General features: G+C 43.2%; 1 protein-coding gene across 1 annotated transcript in view; it reads right to left on the minus strand.

Annotated features, from left to right (window-relative positions):
• LOC126259753 (proclotting enzyme) overlaps positions 1-23,483 on the minus strand; it is a 161,243-nt gene that overhangs the window by 26,752 nt on the left and 111,008 nt on the right. Inside the window, exon 3 of the mRNA XM_049956744.1 lies at positions 19,082-19,585. Within this exon, the coding sequence (XP_049812701.1) occupies positions 19,082-19,585 (504 nt within the window). The remainder of the gene's footprint in view (positions 1-19,081; positions 19,586-23,483) is intronic.

Genomic DNA, 23,483 nt, shown 5'->3' on the forward strand with positions numbered 1-23,483 from the left:
TTTGACACTGACGAAGTCTTTGTAAATAAAATAACTTTACTGGAGTCAATATAAATGAAGGTTGAAGACCACGTTACAGACTCATCTGAATACTAACAAGTGTCCGACAAGGACTGGTACTGTCTAGGACATTTTTCAAATTATATTCTTAACCCATTTTTTGAAATGCGTTAGCTTGGATGATGATCATTAAGGAATCAGAATCAATGTCAAGCATTTAAATAACATCCGTTATGCAGATGATACTGTGATAATAGCCGGTAAAGAGTTTGGACTTAACGTAGATAGCACAAAAACAAAAATCATGGTCATTGGCTAGAAGAGCATAGTCAATGCAGTTAGCAACTTGGATGGAAATAAGCTCAAGAGAATGATTAAAATCAGATACATCGAATTTTAGCACGAGAAAAGGCGTCATAATGAGGTGACGAAAAAACATAAACATTTCATATTTAGTCATTATTTACAATTTAATAATTACTGAAAGTCCTGTTACGGTACTGCCGTATGCAGTTGTTACCGGTTTCGCTTTATTTTGACGCAATATTTATTTCAAAAGTTGTCAATTATTGCGCAGTACTTTTGAAGAGTACAAAGATGGACAGTTTCGGGACTTTTACGCTGCACTTAAAAGACATAATGGGGCAAATGCCATTAAGATCAGAGAAGAAACCTGTCGTTGGTGAAAAATCTGAGAGGCAGATTCAAACAGAGACCTCTTTTGTGCCATGTTTACCACTGGATATCAACGTAATGATTTAGTTTAGATAAAGACAACAACTACTGATTTTTTGTACTATTCTGAACTCCACAAGGGTTAACGCAAAGGAGCGGGGTGAAGGACCGCGATAGGGCATTTCTTGATGACGGCACTGAAGTTTGCCACTTCGTGTGGGGGAGATATGGTTTGGTGACAGCAGCCAGTAGGGGAGCATTGATACAGTCTAGCGAAAGAGGGACGTGGTAATGTTATCATCGCAGACGGTGCATCCAGTGGCCATTGTGAAGATCCCACCAAGAATTAAGGGCAAATTTAGCTCGTAATCTCTATGATGCAAAGATTAAAAGGGCAAAAGTTTCGCGAGTAATGATGAATGCCATTTGCTGTGCCACTTAATGCAAGGTGTGACTGAAAAGTCTGATCGATGGTCTCAGAAAATAAAGGAAGAAGAGTTACAAACAAAATACCTGTACTGGTTTTCAGAATAATCACCATTAGCTGCAACACACTTGTGACACCAATTGTAAAGCTGTTGGAAATTGCTAGCATACGCTACCTGTGGAGTCACTCAAGACGCAATGGCCAGGCGTTGTTGAGTGTCCGCACTGTGGCCAGGCGTTGTTGAGTGTCCGCACGTCTGCAAAGCTTAGGCCATTCATATCTAATTTAAGGCGGGGGGAATAGAAAGAAGTCTGTTGGCGCCAAATATGGAGAATAAGGAGGGCGTTGAAGAACAGTCACCTTGTGCTGAGCAACGGAGTTAAGCACGCAGATTGCAGTGTGCCGACGGTCGTCGTCGTGGAGGAAAGTCCACTGTTCACTCTGGTACAGTTACGGCCCAACCCACTAGATGCGTTGGACAAGTCGTTACAAAACTGCGTCGTAAATTTCCGAGTGGACACTTTTAGCCTCGGGGTAAAAATTCATGATGGATCAAGCCCTTGATGTCGAAAAAGGCGATCAACATCATCTCAGTATTGGATTTTGTCAGCTGACGTTTTTTGGGGGAGGCGAGGAAGACAACGAACACCATGCTATTGCGCTTGGTTTCTGGACTCTGTTGGTAGCACCAGATATCAGTTCCTGTAATGATGGTTTCCAAAAACTGAGGGGTTCCTGTCGGACCTGTCGACGAAATCTCCATAAGTTTCCATCCGAGTTTGTTTCTGTTCGCCTATCAGTGCATGCGGTACAAACCGGGCACAAATCTTCGCTTCTTAAGTGTTCGTGAGCAATAGTGTCTGCACTGTCTTTGCTTATCGTCAACTCCTGGTTGGAAGTTGTGTGTGTTGACACTCGAGACGAACGTGGCTCATCCTCGACATCTTCCTTTCCGTCCCTAAAGCGTTTAAACCGCTGAAACAGACTCATATTACTCCCTGCTTTAACACCGTATATGCACTAACATTCTATGTCGCCGTTTTCTCTAATTTTAAGCAAAACTTCATGTTAACGCATTGTTTCATTTTGGAATGACAACGATTTATCACATCGACTCCGTTAGCTTGATCCAGCGTGCACCTTTGCTTCACTTCGGCGATTTTCACGATAGGGGGCGCTTACTGACGTGTCTCTCAATGCATATTCACGGGCACCTCATCCTAACCAGCAAGCCTTTTACCGTGTGGTACCATTCACATTGTAGAGGGGACCGCCATCATTCTACAAAATGAGCCGAGCAAAATCAAATACACTACTGGCCATTAAAATTGCTACACCACGAATATGACGTGCTACAGACGCGAAAGTTAACCGACAAGGAAGAAGATGCTGTGATATGCAAATGATTAGCTTTTAAGAGCATTCACACAAGGTTGGCGCCGGTGGCGACACCTACAACGAGCTGACATGAGGAAAGTTTCCATCCGATTTCTCGTACACAAACAGCAGTTGACCGGCGTTGCCTGGTGAAACGTTGTTGTGATGCCTCATGTAACGAGGAGAAATGCGTACCATCACGTTTTCAACTTTGATAAAGGTCGGATTGTAGCCTATCGCGATTGCGGTTTATCGTATCGCGACAATGCTGCTCGCGTTGGTCGAGATCCAATGACTGTTAGCAGAATATGGAATCGGTGAGTTCAGGACGGTAATACGGAACGCCGTGCTGGATCCCAACGCCCTCGTATCACTAGCAGTAGAGATGACAGGCATCTTATCCGCATGACTGTAACGGATCGTGCAGCCACGTCTCGATCCCTATGTCAACAGATGGGGACGTTTGCAAGACAACAACCATCTGCACGAACAGGTCGACGACGTTTGCAGCAGCATGGACTATCAGCTCGGAGACCATGGCTGCGATTACCCTTGACACTGCATCACAGACAGGAGCGCCTGCGATGGTGTACTCAACGACGAACTTGTGTGCACGAATGGCAAAAATGTCATTTTTTCGGATGAATGCAGGTTCTGTTTACAGCATCATGATGGTCGCATGCGTGTTTGGCGACATCGCGGTGAACGCACATTGGAAGCATGTATTCGTCATCGCCATACTGGCGTATCACCCGGCGGGATGGTGTGGGGTGCCATTGGTTACACGTCTCGGTCACCTTTCGTTCGCATTGACGGCACTTTGAACAGTGGACGTTACATTTCAGATGTGTTACGACCCGTGGCTCTACCCTTCATTCGATCCCTGCTAAAATCTACATTTCAGCAGGATAATGCACGACCTCATGTTGGAGGTCCTGTACGGGCCTTTCTGGATACAGAAAATGTTGGACTGCTGCCCTGGCCAGCACATTCTCCAGATCTCTCACCAACTGAAAACGTCTGGTCAATGGTGGCCGAGCAACTGGCTCGTCTCAATACGCCAGTCACTACTCTTGATGAACTGTGGTATTGTGTTGAAGCTGCATGGGCAGCTCTACCTGTACACGCCATCCGAGCTGTGTTTGACTCAATGCCCAGACGTATCAAGGCCGTTATTACGGCCAGAGGTGGTTGTGTCTGGGTACTGATTTCTCAGGATCTATGAGCCCAAATTGCGTGAAAATGTAACCACATGTCAGTTCTAGTATAATATAACTATCCAATGAATACACGTTTATCATCTGCGTTTCTTCTTGGTGTAGCAATTTTAATGGCCAGTAGTGTACTTGCTGGAAGTATGTTTTTACTAACTGACTTTAATGCTGAAGCAATGGTTCGCAATTTCATTTACGTAAACGACCATAAGAACATATTATTGATAAAAGATATCTGAACCTGTTAGCTTATCATCTCTCTGAGTCTTTTTAATTACTGATTCTGCTCCCATTGTAAACTATCTTCTGCTGTATTTAGCGGCGAATGGTACTAGCGCAGGTAGGGAACTACCAGGTATCATCTCGCTGAATAGTTTCGAATCTTTCTGAGACCATTAATCCTGGACGGGATCAGATGTCATCCAGTACCCTAAACAAAGTTTGGGACCAAATTAAACGTTAGACTGTAAGAAAATTAACACTCCTACTTTTGAAGTGACAAATTATTTATGAAATTTAGTTAATGTTTAAACAGCAAACTCACGGGTTTTGTACAGTTTTCGATAGCATGTTTGGTTCTACTTATTTCTAACAATCCTTTTTTAAATATTTGGACCGGTGTCTGCTGTTGTACTTGGATGTCATGTACCAAGTTCATTCAGTTCTTCACTTCTGTTTTCATTTCTACCGTAGTGGAAAAGCAACTTTCACATATGAAGGTGACAAATTATTATTAATAATATTTAGTTAACGTTCAAACACCTGAACACGGTTTCCAGTAGGGTTTTCATTGCTACCGTAATCGAAGGTCTACTTTCACAACAGTAAGTTTGGGTGAATGGAATCGGTATCCCTAATAGTTACACCAATAATAATACCTAATAGCGACAGACTGATCGCTAAAACAATGCCAATTCAGTTGCATGAAAATCTGTTTACACTATGTTACCTGAAAATATTCCTTAATCCAGCGAAACTGGCCTTAGAAACCAGGTCAATTTTAGATATCGGAAAATATAATTACTGTTGGAATTTATTACTGATGACAAGTGACTTCCTGTGTCAACTTTCCAAATCGGGAGAAATACTTACTATTGAAATTGATTACTGATGGCAAATGGTTACTACCGCTGGACAGACAACAAATGCAATAAATACAAGAGTAAATCTGACCTTGAGTGAGGCACTGGTAAACTAAATAAATTTGCAAAATGAAACTTTTAATGTGTATGAAACTGAACGTTAGCAAACAGGTCGTATTAAAAGTTTTGACTCGTGACACTGAGATGTGATCTTTTAACACGAAGGCCATTCAAAGTTTGAGATTGGCTCATCGACTAATAGAGGAATGTGTGTTGTGAGTTACTGGGAGAGATGGGAGAAAGCAAATAAATGGACAGTGGAGCAGTTTAGAATGGGAGTCGTAACTCTGATAGTGATCAAAACAGTGTAGGTGGGCTGGACAGCACCCAAGAAGTTGGACAATAGAAGGGCAAAGAACTTTCTTTTCTGGATTCCAAGACATAAGAAAAGACTGAGAAGACAAATTTATTTAAGGCAGGCAGGTTACATTACAAGGTATGAGATGGTAGCACTGATGCGTACCGCTGAAAATCACAGTGCATGTAAATAATTAGATGATGCATTTATCCAGCAATGGATATCAGATGGTTGATGATGATGATGATGATGATGATGATAATGACGATGTTGTTGATACGTTGATGATGCTGCGTTGTGTATTAGAGTCTACCGACATTTCGATAATAAAGATTATTTTTAACAAATTAATTTAGAGTGGTCATTAAACCCTTATTGAACCTATTTTGTTTTTACCCTCCAGAAATTTGCATTTTACCCCTCTCGGAGGTAATTACAACAAGGCTGTGTACCATTGCTCTAGCTTTTGGTATGTCCATCCTTCTGATTGGATGTTTGAGGGACTTCGGTCGTTCACTTATGTAATAATGTAATAAAATGGAACACCTGCAGCGGTCCTGACGATGTTATTTATTATATGGCTATTAGTTTCAGTGCTTCAGTACACCATCTTAAGGTCTTCACTGGCGCTGAGGGGGTTAACTTCAATCGTATACACGATTTCATCAGTGGCTAACATCTATGAACTGCTTTTCGCAGACTACGTGTAACAACGATGTTGTATGTCCAGCCATCAACTAGTAGTTGATGGTTGGAGTCTTCGATCAAATCACAGTGCTAGTCCGATATTTATGAAGTTCTTATTTTGTTCATGAGGTGGAGATGTATATAAAGCATACCAGAAGTCAAGAAACGCGGCATCACTCTTGGCGCCTCTGTCCCTTTCATATTAGATCTCATGGACGAACAGAGCAAGCTGAGTTTGACGTGATCGTTGCTTTGGGAAAGCCACACTGATGTGCTACAGTGTAAATTTAATGCCACCAGAAAAGTTATTGTGCGTTAACGTATAACGTGATCGTTACGTATACAACAGACGGACATCAGCGATACAGAACAATATTTAAGCGTCTACTCTTCTTGAAGACGGAAATGATCTGCGACTTTTCCAATCTCCTTCACTGCATTGTTGTTGCAGCGACGTATAACAACCTGCTGCCAGGGGAGGAGTAGACTCTTTCGCTGTTGTGTACAATCGTATAAAAATCTCATAAGATCCATTCTGCATCTACTTGTATACTCGGCAAATCACCGTACAATGTATGGTGGGGTGTACTTTGCACCATTATTATCGATTTTCTGTCCTATTCCAGTCACGTATTGAGCTCTATGCACTCTAATCTCCCCTATCTTATCCTCACATAGAGATCGCAGTCTTCCTCGAAAACGGATTTCCTAAATTGACCCAACATGGTTTCGTGAGAACGACATTTTCTTTCTCCAGTGATCCTCCATGTATTTCTGTTTTATTTTGTGAACTAGACCGGTAGTTCCTAACTTGGGGGTAATTACCCACTAAGGTTTAAATGCAATTTTCTGAGGTGTATAAATAGAATGGTTCAATCGTGTTTGGGTCACGAAACTAAATTATTTCTCTGTTATCACTGTGGGGGTTACAGCTTGTGAAACGGTGGACAATATCTTTCTCACATAGCCCACTCATTACACTATTACTTTGTATTTTGTATCGTGCATCTTTTTTATGGCATTAAAACTGAGACATACACGCTCTGTGGGAAAAAAATCATGCATCACGAAGGAATTCTCCGAATGAGATGATAACTGGTAGATGTGATATACGTGTACAGGTAAGTAAATGATTAAAATGTCACAAAAACTGGATGATTTATTCAAGAGAAAGATTTTTACAAATTTAGCAAGTCAGTAGCGCATTGATCCAGCTGTGGCCCTTATGCAAGCAGTTATTCGGCTTGGCATTGAATGATACAGTTTAATGATGCCCCGCTCTCCGCGTCCCCAGACACGTCTTCCCTGGTTATCGGGACTCAGTTCGAAGTGGGACTTATCACTGAAGGCAATTCTACTATAGGCAATGAGATTACAGGCCGCAGACGTGTCTGGAGACGCCCCGGACGGATATGAGATATCAAACTGACTGTCGCTCGGCCATTCGGACCGACAACCGGGAGTGATGGTCTGGGGTGCCATTTCTTTTCGTAGAAGGACCGTTTGGTTGTCATCCGCGGCACCCTTGCAGCACAGGGGTACGTCGACGATATTCTACGCCCCCTTTTCTTGCCCTTCATGGAAAGCCATCCTGGGCCTACATTTCAGAAAGATAATGTCCGCCCGCATATGGCGAGAGTTTTTTCGTGCTTGCCAAACCCTAGCGTGACCAGCAAGGTCACTGAATCTGCCCCAATTGAGAACATTTGGAACTTTATGGGCAGAGCCCTCCAACCAGATCGGAATTTTGGCTATCTAAGGCACTAACTGGACAGAATTTGGCACGATATGCCTCTGGAGGACATCCGGCAGCTCTGTCAATGGCAAGCCGAATAACTGCTTGCATAAGGACCAGAGGTGGACCAACGCGTTATTGACTTATTCAATTTGTGAAGATCTTTCTCTTGAACAAATCATCCAGTTTTTCTGAAATTGTAATCATTTGTTTGTTTACATACGTACATCACATGTACCGATTTACGTCACATTCGGATAATTCCTTCGTGATGTGTCGGTTCTTTTTTTTTTGTTTATTCTAGAGTCTGCAAGACATAGGCTTAAAATATCTCACGATCCTCCTAGTTGGAAGTAATTACAGCAAGATCAGATTTTACATCATTGTTCTGTTTGCAACAGTAAACGAACTATCGACAGCAGATCACGATAGTGACTATCTGATAGTTACTACACAGCATCTCCATGTATTATTATTGTTGTTCGCATTATTGTTATTGTTGTCGTTAGTGGCAGTGATCAGACACTACGCATTGGGAGCCCGAAGTCGGCCAATTTCTGACAGTTCAGAAGTAAGCAGTCCAGCGATCAAGTGATTTGCAAATAATATTATATGTGGTTTTTTAATTTAATTGATTTTAAATGAGGGTACAGAGTTTGTGTGAGGCTACGGAGAGGAGTGGTGGTGCGGAGGAAGCATATTTTGTAACCAGTGTATATTCTCACTGTGGTTTGTTAGCTTTCTTTTCTGAGGATTTTTAGGTAACGCAGTGCATTGAGAATTGCTGCATCACTATATTAAAAAAGAAGATTGTCGGAAATAAATCATACCAACTGTTGTATTGACTCATAGTTCGTGGTTTAATAAAACACCTACAAAAACTAAATATCATTTACCTGTACTTGTTTTAAAAATGAAAGTGTTCAAAGAAAATTCTTTTCATTCTGAACTTATGTGCTAACGTTGATGATGGTGGGGGGATTGCGGGGGGGGGGGGGGAGATAACTAATAACCGATTGCACTCAGGGGTAATGGGCTGAGAATAGTTGCTTACTGTTAGGCTAGACTGACTTTTTACTGTCCTGAAAGCGCGTCTTCGCATTCAAAAAAATGGTTCAAATGGCTCTGAGCACTATGAGACTCAACTGCTGTGGTCATCAGTCCCCTAGAACTTAGAACTACTTAAACCTAACTAACCTAAGGACATCACACACATCCATGCCCGAGGCAGGATTCGAACCTGCGACCGTAGCAGTCGCACGGTTCCGGACTGCGCGCCTAGAACCGCGAGACCACCGCGGCCGGCTCGTCGCATTCATTCAGTGTTTATTGTCATGCCTACTTGATACGGACACCTGATCTTAGCACTTGATTTTAGTTTATTTTCATATAGGCGACCATCTTTCCCTTGTCATTTCGGCATTCTTACGAAGGCTGAAAGCAGGAATCGTGGTATCCTCTTCCATTGTGAAACAATATCACAAATTCGGCTATGTCATCCTCTGCTTGGGTGCAGGAGGATCACTTCGCGCTGCTGCGCGTTGTTAGTGTACCATAGTATGTCGCTACACTCACTGCCGTGAAAGTTGTTACCGTCTGACAGTTGGAGCGACACTAGCGCATTTGGCTGTGAGAAAGCGCGCCGTCTATTATCACAATTATGCGCCGTAAGAATTATGTTTGTTTTTACTTTTTTCTAGTACGTCCCAAGTATTAGTAAAATATGAAGACTAATGAATCACCATGAAATAAATATAAACTGTCAAAAAATCATGAATGAAATGATATATGCTAATTGCATGTAACCGGCAAATAAAAAGGATATAAACAAAGTATTTTATCCAGAACATCGACATACCATTTGACGTTTTGCTCTGCTTTGTAAGTATTAGGACGCCTGTTGCCAAAAATACAATTTACGTCTTATTATTGTGTGTGGTATGAGGTTTTTCAAATGAAAAGTAGATTAGAATTCAAACTTTGTTTCAGTACATTGATTACACAACAGTTAACATAAATGTACACATTACATCAATGATTCTCGGTCATTGCATAACAACCAGCAAAAAGGGGCGTGAATCATCTGTATAGCAAGAACAAAGATAGCACGCCTGATACCTAAGCAGCCCATATGAGCCAACTTCATTTTTTTTTTAAAAGTACGATATCTGGCTCTAATATTTTTAAGATAAGATTGTCTCTCTTCACTCCATTTCTATGAGATTTCTTGCTTTCCGTCGTTATTATGTGGGAAAATAAAAGTGGCCCGGACGAGTGGATACGATTGGACATGAATGTATGCATATATGATGGATAGTATATGAGGGAGTAAATGCTCGTATAGCTGGTCGCACCTTGGAGCACATTTACACAGTCTTGTACAAATGCAGGAGTCGTTAGCAGAGGTCGGTCTGGTCGCGGCCCTAGCTGGCCACCGAGGTCGCCAGTGTGCAATTGCTTTGTGCGGCGAGCCCTCAGGTCTAAGGCGTATCACAACCCTCATAGTCTTCAAGAAATACAGCAGAACATTTCGGATGAGAATGCAGCATTTCCAGAAGTCCACCTTCCATCCGCCTTCAGTGACTTGTTGACCAGGGCCTAAAAGTGCCAAGAGATGAATGGTGGTTACTTTAAACATCTGTTATAGTCAGGTTTGTACTGTATTTCCGTTCCACTGTTGCGTTTCTTTCTACCCTGGAACTCTGTTCTCCGGGCCACTTTTATTTTTACCTACCTTATATTTTCCTTGTCACCTAATGATTTTGCTCGGAGTGTAATGCTGCGCGGGGTCGCCGCGCGGTCTAGGACGTCTTATCACGGTCCGGCCGGCTACCCCCGGAGGTTCGAGTCCTCCCTCGGGCAGGGGTTACATTAAGTAGTGCGTAAGCTTAGGGACCGATGACCTCAACAGTTTGGTCCGATAAGACCTTACCACAAAATTCCAAATTTTTTTCGGAGTGTAATAATTTGCACATTCTTATGCTATATTCGATTTTACAACACACATATAATTTTATTTAGTTTAATTTATTTTCAAAAGACATATGTTTTGAACGTTCTGAGGTTTGTGCTTCTGTTTCTGGCTCTGATGAAGCAACAATTAGTGGAATTGGTTTCTTCTGCTTCGGGAAAGTGTTTTATTGTTTTTGACATTTAGTGATCAAGCCGGCGTAGAAGTTGTCTCCTCAGCCACAGTTGCGTTTGCTTATTTAGAAAGTTAAATAATATAGGTACTGCGTTCCATACCACTATTTTTTATTTTATTTTCCGCGATCATAAGCTGGTATGGCTCGAAGTGTACCCGATAAAACACCGCGGTATTCAGTGGCTTACATCTCTCTGCTAAAGGTATCTTCTGCTATTTACTGTATCTTGTTCTTAAAAAGAAACATTAATCTTCACTAAATGTCAATTGGCTACAAGAGAGTCGTAACTAATCAGTCCTGTAATGCGATGTTTCATAGGTCTCAGAGTCTTTAATAAACCCAAAGCATGACAAATATGGAGTCTCTTTTTTTTATTGCTCTAATTTATTGGGATACATATACATCCCCCCTTGAACCATGGACCTTGCCGTTGGTGGGGAGGCTTGCGTGCCTCAGCGATACAGATGTCCGTACCGTAGGTGCAACCACAACGGAGGGGTATCTGTTGAGAGGCCAGACAAACATGTGGTTCCTGAAGAGGGGCAGCAGCCTTTTCAGCAGTTGCAGGGGCAACAGTCTGGATGATTGACTGATCTGGCCTTGTAACATTAACCAAAACGGCCTTGCTGTGCTGGTACTGCGAACGGCTGAAAGCAAGGGGAAACTACAGCCGTAATTTTTCCCGAGGAAATGCAGCTTTACTGTATGATTAAATGATAATGGCGTCCTCTTGGGTAAAATATTCCGGAGGTAAAATAGTCCCCCATTCGGATCTCCGGGCGGGGACTACTCAAGAGGACGTCGTTATCAGGAGAAAGAAAACTGGTGTTCTACGGATCGGAGCGTGGAATGTCAGATCCCTTAATCGGGCAGGTAGGTTAGAAAATTTAAAAAGGGAAATGGATAGGTTAAAGTTATAGTGGGAATTAGTGAAGTTCGGTGGCAGGAAGAACAAGACTTTTGGTCAGGTGATTACAGGGTTATAAATACAAAATCAAATAGGGGTAATGCAGGAGTAGGTTTAATAATGAATAAGAAAATAGGAGTGCGCGTTAGCTACTACAAACAGCATAGTGAACGCATTGTTGTGGCCAAGATAGACACAAAGCCCATGCCTACTACAGTAGTACAAGTTTATATGCCAACTAGCTCTGCAGATGATGAAGAAATAGATGAAATGTATGACGAGATAAAAGAAATTATTCTGGTAGTGAAGGGAGACGAAAATTTAATAGTCATGGGTGACTGGAATTCGTCAGTAGGAAAAGGGAGAGAAGGAAACGTAGTAGGTGAATATGGATTGGGGGGAAGAAATGAAAGAGGAAGCCGCCTTGTAGAATTTTGCACAGAGCATGACTTAATCATAGCTAACACTTGGTTCAAGAGTCATAAAAGAAGGTTGTACACCTGGAAGAATCCTGGAGATACTAAGAGGTATCAGATAGATTATATAATGGTAAGACAGAGATTTAGGAACCAGGTTTTAAATTGTAAGACATTTCCAGAGGCAGATGTGGATTCTGACCACAATCTATTTGTTATGAACTGCAGATTGAAACTGAAGAAACTGCAAAAAGGTGGGAATTTAAGGAGATGGGACCTGGATAAACTGAAAGAACGAGAGGTTGTAGAGAGTTTCAGGGAGAGCATAAGGGAACAATTGACAGGAATGGGCGAAAGAAATACAGTAGAAGAAGAATGGGTAGCTCTGAGGGATGAAGTAGTGAAGGCAGCAGACGATCAAGTAGGTAAAAAGACGAGGGCTAATAGAAATCCTTGGGTAACAGAAGAAATATTGAATTTAATTGATGAAAGGAGAAAATATAAAAATGCAGTAAATGAAGCAGGCAAAAAGGAATACAAACGTCTCAAAAATGAGATCGACAGGAAGTGCAAAATGGCTAAGCAGGGGTGGCTAGAGGACAAACGTAAGGATGTAGAGGCTTGTCTCACTAGGGGTAAGATAGATACTGCCTACAGGAAAATTAAAGAGACCTTTGGAGAGAAGAGAACCACTTGTATGAATATCAAGAACTCAGATGGCAACCCAGTTCCAAGCAAAGAAGGGAAGGCAGAAAGGTGGAAGGAGTATATAGAGGGTTTATACAAGGGCGATGGGCTTGAGGACAATATTATGGAAATGGAAGAGGATGTAGATGAAGACGAAATGGGAGATAAGATACTGCGTGAAGAGTTTGACAGAGCACTGAAAGACCTGAGTCGAAACAAGGCCCCGGGAGTAGACAACATTCCATTAGATCTACTGATGGCCTTGGGAGAGCCAGTCCTGACAAAACTCTACCATCTGGTGAGCAAGATGTGTGAGACAGGCGAAATACCCTCAGACTTCAAGAAGAATATAATAATTCCAATCCCAAAGAAAGCAGGTGTTGACAGATGTGAAAATTACCGAACTATCAGTTTAATAAGTCACAGCTGCAAAATACTAACGCGAATTCTTTACAGCCGAATGGAAAAATTGGTAGAAGCGGACCTCGGGGAAGATCAGTTTGGATTCCGTAGAAAGGTTGGAACACGTGAGGCAATGCTAACCTTACGACTTATCTTAGAAGAAAGACTAAGAAAAGGCAAACCTACGTTTCTAGCATTTGTAGACTTAGAGAAAGCTTTTGACAACGTTAACTGGAATACTGTCTTCCAATTCTGAAGTTGACGGGGGTAAAATACAGGGAGCGAAAGGCTATTTACAATTTGTACAGAAACCAGATGGCAGTTATAAGACTCGAGGGGCATGAAAGGGAAGCAGTGGTTGGGAAAGGAGTGAGACAGGGTTGTAGCCTCTCCCCGATGTTATTCAATCTTTATATTGAGCAATCAGTAAAGGAAACAATAGAAAAATTCGGAGTAGGTATTAAAATTCATGGAGAAGAAGTAAAAACTTTGAGGTTTGCCGATGAGATTGTAATTCTGTCAGAGACAGCAAAGGACTTGGAAGAGCAGTTGAACGGAATGGACAGTGTCTTGAAAGGAGGATATAAGATGAACATCAACAAAAGCAAAACGAGGATAATGGAATGTAGTCAAATTAAATCGGGTGATGCTGAGGGAATTAGATTAGGAAATGTGACGCTTAAAGTAGTAAAGAAGTTTTGCTATTTAGGGAGTAAAATAACTGATGATGGTCGAAGTAGAGAGGATATAAAATGTAGACTGGCAATGGCAAGGAAATCGTTTCTGAAGAAGAGAAATTTGTTAACGTCGAGTATAGATTTAAGTGTCAGGAAGTCGTTTCTGAAAGTATTTGTATGGAGTGTAGACATGTATGGAAGTGAAACATGGACGATAAGTAGTTTGGACAAGAAGAGAATAGAAGCTTTCGAAATGTGGTGCTACAGAAGAATGCTGAAGATAAGGTGGGTAGATCACGTAACTAATGAGGAGGTATTGAATAGGATTGGGGAGAAGAGAAGTTTGTGGCACAACTTGACTAGAAGAAGGGATCGGTTGGTAGGACATGTTATGAGGCATCAAGGGATCACAAATTTAGCATTGGAGGGCAGCGTGGAGGGTAAAAATCGTAGAGGGAGACCAAGAGATGAATACACTAAGCAGATTCAGAAGGATGTAGGTTGCAGTAGGTACTGGGAGATGAAGAAGCTTGCACAGGATAGAGTAGCATGGAGAGCTGCATCAAACCAGTCTCAGGACTGAAGACCACAACAACAACAACAACAACAACATATACATCCTTTTGTAAAAACCGTTCTACAAATCAGCACAAATGGTTCTATTCATATTCGTCAGATTTCGTGTACAATAGTGTGGCTTATTGGCTCCGTGGCGCGCTGCTGTAGCGGCATACAATCAGAGTCCAAGAAAATGAGTCGCGAAATTTCACAGTTTTTGTGCATTTTTTTGCTGCAGCGCTGCCAAGCGGGCAGTTTCTATAAACACACTTAGAAACGATTCTGTATTCTCTTTCTGGAATGGAGGGAAGCCTTTCAAATGAAACCGAATTTCGGAGCTTATTGTGGCGCTACACATTAATGACAGCAATCAGCAAAATAATCCGGATATATCACTGTTTCGATTTCCAAAGGATGCTGTGAGGTAAGGGAGTCTTACGAATAATGAAGGATCATTTTAGGGTGGTTAGATACACGTTTGACGCATGCGAGAAGAAATTAAATATTTCTCTTCATTCGTAGTGCCTTGAGAACGGCTTAAATTAGGCTGGAAAATTTTTAACCAACTTTTCGTGCTATCTGGAGTTTCCCGAATTTAAATAAGCATATCAATCCCAACTTTTTCATTGTTTGGTTTCGTACTTCGATTTTGCAAGAAAGTATAGGCCTACACACATTGCTGTGTTTACCTACTAGACTGAATAAGGAAATGTGTAACTCCTTCTGCAATTAATTAGTATGGCATTGTATAAATTGTCAAGAAATTGTTAAAACTAGCAATTCATGAGAAAATTAATGAAAGCAGCGATACGTTGTGGCAGTGTATAAATTGTCAAGAAATTGTTAGGACTAGCAGTTCATGATAAAATTTATGAAAGCAGGGATACATTGTGGATTGCGTTACATTATTCGGGTATAAACCAAAAGATGATTATTAGTAAGGCAGGCCAGTCTAAAAATGTTTTCTGGTGCAATATTCATGTGTTGTGTTTCTGTTTTTCATAGAGTAATCGTTCCTTTCATTCCACACGAGAAGGAAGAGAAGAAATGATCTTATAAAGAATGACATGCAGTATCTATGAAAGAATATTAAAATTTATGCTCTCTATTTTGACCAACCACTTTATGGATACGGACAAGAAAAAAATTTATGTGGAACTTTGATATTCCTAGCAAAACAAAAAGTTTCACTCAGAGAAATACGAATACGACTCTGCTATTGTGACTCGTATATGCGCATTGCATTAAGATTTTATTATTATACGTTGGCATTAGCAGGAAGACGGGATATTAGTTTAATTACATTTGCCTAATCCAGTTGTAAAAATAATCGCCCCATCTAGTGACTGGGAAATAACGAAGTAACACCGATAAAAATAGTAGGCCTAATGTTTCAGTTTATGTCATGCCACTCGAAACGCTAGCTGTCAAAAGTTCGAATTTCCGTGCCCTATAGAGTTTCACTGCTGTATGTCGTAAACTGTGGTACAACAGAATTCAGCGCGAGTATCGCGACTGTATGCCTTTTCCTGGATGCCTGGTCATGTAGGAATATGGGGCAATGAACAGGCCGATCGGGCTGCCAAGGAGGTCTGCAGAGAGCAGGATGTGGTCCAGTGTCCTATTCCCTTGCAGTGTGTCATTTCTGCACTCCACAAGAAGTGCATGGAGTTGTGGGAGGAAGAATGGCTGGCGGTGACGGCCAATAAATTGCGGTTGGTGAAGTCAACAACTCGGCCATGGCGTTCCTCCTGGCGATTGTTCAGGCGGGAGGAAGTGACCCTCACGCGTCTTCAGATTGGGCACTGTCCTCTCACACATAGCTTTATATTACGGCGGGAGGATACCCCGTTTTGTGATGCTTGTGGTGTGCACACCTCTGTCCGGCACATTTTAACAGACTGCATTTTATACCGTGATGCAAGGGCAGAAGCACAAGTTGATGGGGATCTGCCCTGTGTTTTAGCTAATGATGAGACGTGTGTGTCTAGGGTTTTAAAGTTTTGTGATGTGTCTGGACTCTGGCCTAAACTTTAAGGCTGGAGGTTTTAGTGTATTGCAAAGTGGCTGGCTCCTCCCTTTTTTCCTTGTGATCAACCAGTCACTTCCATCTGCTATATTGTTTTAGCTCCCTCTACCACTTTCTTCTTGTGTTGTCCATGTTTTACTGCTGACGACATGCTTCGTCCCACGTTTCGGTGTGGGTAGGCACATATTTTTCCAACCTTGTTACCTGTGTTTTACGTTCTGTTTTAACTTACTGTTCTGAGTATTTTCTTGACACCCGTCTCAATCTGTTACTGAGCGGTCGCTGAAGACCTTGCCGTCGTGCGCCCATACACCCCTCTCCACCACCACCACCACCGCCTCTTCCTCGAGCGCCGTCGTGGACGCACGGGAACAAAAGCGCAGGCACATACGCGTGCTTTTTGTCGTGTCCACACGTTCTATAATTATACAAGCAGACTGCTATGCATCGATTTCTTTGATCGGCAATTTATGCTGGCTTTATTATGATGAAAGGCGATTTAAAAAAAACCACAAAGCGACTATGGCTATCTAATCAACAGATGCGGGAAATACACAGTGACAGCGACGTTTCCTGTGCAAATTTCAGAAGGAAGTCGCAGTGAGATTTGGGATTTTCTGTTTGAGAAACTGAAACGGTAAGGCTGGCACTAACATTTCGTTTGCTGGCGACCGGCCACTTATATAACAGTTTCAGCTATTTATTCCGCATTTCAAAGCAAAGCATTTCAGTCATCATTCCTAAAACTGAGAAATACTTAAGAAAGGCTCTTAGTCGTCCTGTCAAGGTTAATTGACTTAATACGTCATTTGTATTTTATTTTATAAAAAGTTGTAGAAACAACTTCAATCAAAAAGAGTTTAGATTAACATCCTCGTCCACGACAAATTAGTTAATGCCGTAGGCTTCAGAATCCACTAGGAAGAAGGTTGTGTTTTTCAATTTTGTATTTTTTACATCATCAGATGTCCTTTATTTGAATTTCTAGTAGTTTGATGAGGAACTCCACCGTCCCATCTTTTCCTTGAGTCAGATGTCAAGCTCCTCAGTTGCAGTACTCTTTAAATCGCCGTAACATGAGTATTCGCCTACAGTGTCTACTTAGATGTTTAGCTTATTCTTTTTCTTACCTAAGAATTGACGCTCAGGGCATCATATGTCAAATTTTTATTCTAGTAATCTTTAGAAGCTGCATTCCATGTGACTTCTCTTTGTTTCATCATGCTTTCTTTGGTGTCAACAAGTATTATTTCACATAAAATTCGTTAAAGCATTACTTCAACACGGTACGCAACGAAACATACATGGGCCTCAGCTGCCTGTCGTCCTGCTAAACAGTGCAAGAGATTCCCGCCGAAGCCGGGAAGCAATGCATTTTTGCGCTTGCCTCCATTTCGCAAATTAGGCATGCACAAATGTGCATGCGTAGTTGCGCTGCTGGAAACGTAGGCGCATGCGCAAAAGCTTGACCGAAAAAGTCTGTGCTTTAGCCTTGATTGTACCACGTCTAACTAATACAGTCTAATACAGTCTTGACATCCACTGCTGAAGAAATTGCTACCGTCTGACAGCTGGAACGATACTAGCATCCCTACCGGTGAGAAAGCCAGCCGTAAGATTGACGTTTGCTTTTAATTATTTTTCTACATAGTTACAGAAATAGTTATATTTTTGTGTTCCAAGTATTACTACATTATCGATATACATGAATGATCGTGAAATAAATGTAGAAATATCCGAATTTTACTGATCCAGTGCTGTAAGGTACAACTTATTCCTGAAGAAATACTTCCGAATATATGTCTAACTTCAGCTCATTCCGCTGAAATCAAGAGAACATAAACACACATTTCATGCACGAGAAGCCTATATTTCTGTTGTCTGTTCTTATTTTGATAGGGGTTTCGTTAACATGTAATCATTTCGTCTAGAGTCTAATTATTCTCACAATATTACATCACTCGACTCTGTGATATACGAATCTTCTTGTAAACGTAATTACTTTTGCTTCAAAAGCGGATGCGTTGAAAATTCTTGCTGTTTGTGCGTCAGATGTAGCAACAATTGCGGAATTTGTATTCTGTGTTGGCAAACAGTTCTGTTGCTTTGAAGTTTTATTATGACGTCTGTGTGGTTTTCCCTTCAGCTACACTTGTGGTGGCTTATTAGATACGTTAAGTAATGTAGGTATTGCATTCCATACAAGTTTTCTACGTTCCACGTTCTCTAATTTTACTGGAAATGAAGAAGAAAACTTCACGTTGTTGGGTAGATATACGACGTCTTTCTGCAAAAGGTCAGGTCTTCTGCTGTTTAGTGGCATTTTTTCTTCTTAAAAGAAAACGCCATTCTTCAGTAAATTTATATAGACTAAAAGACAATTTTAAATAAGCTGTCCTGTAATGTACCGTTTCATACTTTCATAGTGTCCTTAGGAAACTAAATGAAGACAAATGTGCTGTCATGTTTTAGTTATTGCCGATTTTTATATCACTACAAACTCTGCCTATTGCAAAAGCTATGTTGCAAATTAGTAAATTCGACACCATTCGCACCGCCCGATTTCGTTTTCAGAAATGTATCTTTCGTCCGGTTGGAGTGCTGCTGTCGCAGTGTATAACAAAAATGAGCAGGAGTGCCGTGACTGTCGACTGTGATTGTACTGCGAGGCTAGCGGCCTTGAATTACGGACGGCGTTACTCACAATCCAGGGCCACTCCCCGAGGTCGGCGTTGTGTCCGCCGACGATGCGCTCCTGGTCCTGGTAGCCGTTTTTGATGCCACATGTGCCGTCGGCTCCGCCGCCCGGCGGTTGCGGAGCTGGGGTCGGTGCGGGCGTGGGCGCCGCGGTCGGCGGGCGCGTGGCCGGTGGCTGCGTGGGCGGCTGCCAAGGAGGGCGGGTGGGCCTCGTGGGCTGCGTGGGCGGCTGCCAGGGCGGCCGCGTCGGCTGCGTGGGCGGCGTGACGGGCTGCGTGGTGCCCGGGCCCGGCTCCAGGCCGGGCCAGCCGGGCGACGGCGGGTGCGTCGGCAGCGGCGGGATCGTGTTGTTGGGCGAGTGGGTCGGCAGCGGCGGCGGCCAGTTGGGCGGCACGGGACCGGGCGCCGGGCTCGGCTCTTCCGGCGCCACCACCGGCTCCGTGGGCGGCGTCGGCCGCGGCGGCTGCGTCGGCCGCGGTGTCACCGGGTTCGTGCAGCACACGCCGAACATCTGCGGGAATCGGACACGTTAAGCTTATATAGAAGGGTTGTACAAGGAAACGAACATGAGATGGAAGGCATAATATTGACAGAAGAATTTGGCAGAATACTGAAACACCACTATAAATCCTTGGATAACACAACAGATTCTCAATTTAACTGACGAAAGGAGAAAATATTTAAAAAAAGGCAGCAAATGGAGCAGGCGAAAGGGAATACAGATTTCAAGAAAATGAGATTAACAGAAAGTGCAAAATGACAAAGCAATAATGGTAAAAAAAAGCATTTGTGAGAAAGGTAAATATTTGTACTTCCGTACATATGCACACAGAGGTGACGAAAGTCATGGGATAGCAATATGCACGTATACAGATGGCGGTAGTATCGCGTATACGAGGTATAAACGGCGGTGCGTTGGGCGGAGCTGTCATTTGCACTCAGGTTATTTATGTAAATAAGTTTCTGACGTGATTATGGCCGCACGGCGGGACGCGGAGTGGTTGTTGCTAGACACATAGGACACTCCATTTCGGAAATCGTTAGGGCATTCACTATTCCGACACCCATAGTGTCAAGAGTGTGCCGAGAATACCAGATTTCAGGCATTGCCTCTCACCACGGACAACGCAGTGGCCGACTGCCTTCACTTAAAGACCGAGAGCAGCTACGTTGGCCGGCCGGAGTGGCCGTGCGGTTCTAGGCGCTACAGTCTGGAACCGAGCGACCGCTACGGTCGCAGGTTCGAATCCTGCCTCGGGCATGGATGTGTGTGACGTCCTTAGGTTAGTTAGGTTTAATTATTTCTAAGTTCTAGGCGACTGATAACCTCAGAAGTTAAGTCGCACAGTGCTCAGAGCCAGCCAGCTACGTTGCGTAGAGCTGTCAGTGCTGAAATGACCGCAGAAATCAATGTGGTACGTACGACGAACGTATCCGTTTGGACAGTGGGGCGAAATTTGCTATTAAGGGGCTGTTGCAACACACGAGCGACTTGAGTGCCTTTCCTAACAGAACGATAACGCCTGTAGCGCCTCTTCTGGGCTCGTGATCGTGTCGGTTGGACCCTAGACGACTGGGAAACTGTGACCTGGTCAGATGGTTCAAATGGCTCTGAGCACTATGGGACTTAACATCTATGGTCATCAGTCCCCTAGAACTTGGAACTACTTAAACCTAACTAACCTAAGGGCATCACACAACACCCAGTCATCACGAGGTAGAGAAAATCCCTGACCCCGCCGGGAATCGAACACGGGAACCCGGGCGCGGGAAGCGAGAACGTGACCTGGTCAGACGAGTCCCAATTTCAGTAGGTAAGAGCTGATGGTAGGGTTCGAGTGTGGCACAGACCCCACGAAGCCATGGAGCCGTGTTGTCTACAAGGCACTATGCAAGCTAGTGGTGGTTCTACAATGGCGTGGGCTGTGTTTACGTGGAATGGACTGGGTCCTCTGGTCCAACTGAACTGATCATTGATGGTAATGGTTATATTCGGCTACTTGGAGACCATTTGCAGCCGTTAATGGACTTAATGTTCCTAAATAGCGATCGATTTTTATAGATGACAATGCACTATATCACCGGGACACAATTATTCGCGATTGGTTTGAAGAAAATTCTGGACAGTTCGAGTGAATGATTTGGCCACCAAGACCACCGACATGAATCCCTTCGAACATTTATGGGACATAATCGAGAGATCTGTTCGTGCACAAAAACCTGCACCGACAACACTTTCGCAATTACGGACGGCTGTAAAGGCAGCATGGCTCAATATTTCTGCAGGGGACATTCAATGAATCGTTGAGTCCATGCGGTGTCGAGTTGCTGCACTACGCCAGACAAAAGGAGGTCCGCCGCGATATTAGGAGGTGTTCCACGACTTTTGTCACTTCAGTCTATATCTTCTAAAGTCTCTAAAAATGTTTAAATGGCTCTAAGGACTATGGGACTTAACATCTGAGGTCATCATTGCCCTAGACTTCGAACTAACTAAACCTAACTGACCTAAGGACATCACACACAACTATGCCCGAGGCAGGATTCGAACCTGCAGCGCGGTTCCGGACTGAAGCGCCTAGAACCGATCGGCCACAGCGGCCGGCTCTAAAGTCTCTCCATCTCGATTTTCTGCCTGTATGTGAAGGATAGTCTCAGAAAGAACAATAGAAATTTTCATACAGTTTTCACTAATAGACAGACTGATACAAGAGGAAGATTTGCGTAAATAACTTATTACCGCTGCGCCAGACAAGTCGTCCAGCCGTTGATACTTGCCCGTGCGGAGCTGGGGTGGGTCGCTAATCTAATATAAATTTATAAGTGTTACGAGGTCTCTTCTTAAAAGTATTTATCTGGAGTACGGACTAGTACAGTTGTGAGACATGGACGATGAACAGTACATATAGAATGAGAATATAAGTTTTGGGAATGTGGCGTTACAGAACAATTTGGAAGATAAGGTGGGTAGACCAGATAGTTATTGACGAGTTCGAAGACAGAATTAGGGAGAAAAGAACTTAATGGCACAGCTGAAGTAAGGAAAGGGATCAGCTGATAAGACACATCTTAAAGCTTCATTGGATAGTCGGTTTGGTAATGGACGGAAGTGTCTGCGTGTGTGTTGTATAATAAGACATGTGGCTAGGACCGTATCAATCAGTCCTTCAGTTTTCATAAGGTACATTCAAAACAAAACGAACCGAAGCCTATGAAATGGAAACCGATGAATAGATCTTAACGCCATTGCCTACTAAAGAATGTTCAAATGGCTCTGAGCACTATGGGACTTAACACCTGTGGTCATCAGTCTCCTAGAACTTAGAACTACTTAAACCTAACTAACCTAAGGACATCACAAACATCCACGCCCGAGGCAGGATTCGAACCTGCAATCGTAGCAGCCGCGCGGTTCCGGACTGAGCGCCTAGAACCGCTAGACCACCGCGGCCGGCTACTAAAGAATGTATGATCCCTGTAAGAGCACTGAGGTCCCAACCTCTTCGCTAGAGGGAAACGGACGGACTCCCACGCGACGATAGAGCCAGAACGTGCATACGTCGACCGTCCACTATACACAGTAGTGCTGAAACTGTAGCAATTGAGGCTTCGAAAGAAGAGCAAAGCGGCGGAATGCATTTCCTTAGAGAGGAAGGACTGCGGTGAACAGAAATTCACAGAAGAATGGCACGAGTGTACGGAGAGCGCTGCATGTGCGTTGCAATTTCTGTGCTCAATCCCATCTCTGGGGCTGCCACCGTAACGCGTCGATTTTCAATAATAAGGGAATACACCAGTGGGACAACGCTGTCTGTAGTGCGGTGTGGCGTTCCAGGTCGTGCGATATAGACAACATCACTTGTTCCTTGAATCGCTTATGTCACGCCTTGACTTTTGCTTCGGGCGTGCAGTGTTCTTCGTACACTTGTGCCATTTTTGATGAAATTTCGTTCCTCGCTCTCTTTTGACTGTAAGGAAACTTACGAAACCCCTCTGCTGTTCTTTTGAAGCCGCCGATTCACCGTTTTCAGCACGACAAAGAGCGTCGCGTGCACATGCTCGCTGTACCGTCGTGTGGGTGTGTGCCCACGTCCCCCTAGCACGAGTTCGGAGAGTCTGGGCTCGTATAGGGACCACACCTTCTTCCGTAGGCAATGATATTGGAATCCATTGGGTCGTTTCCAATTCACAGCCTCCAGCTCGTTTCTTTTTGAGCGCACCCTATACTTTGATTTCATATAGCACTGACTTCACGTAGCCTGATAGTAAACAATCTATACAGCTACATCTACACTCTGCAAGCCACCTTGCGGTGTTTGGCGGACGGTACTTCGTGTTTTAGTGGCACTTCACCCCTTTCCTATTCCAGTCGCGAATGGTTCGCGGGAAGAACGATTGTCGGTAAGCCT

This window comes from Schistocerca nitens, chromosome 5 (assembly GCF_023898315.1).
Source record: "Schistocerca nitens isolate TAMUIC-IGC-003100 chromosome 5, iqSchNite1.1, whole genome shotgun sequence".
NCBI classification, from domain to species: Eukaryota; Metazoa; Arthropoda; class Insecta; order Orthoptera; family Acrididae; genus Schistocerca; species Schistocerca nitens.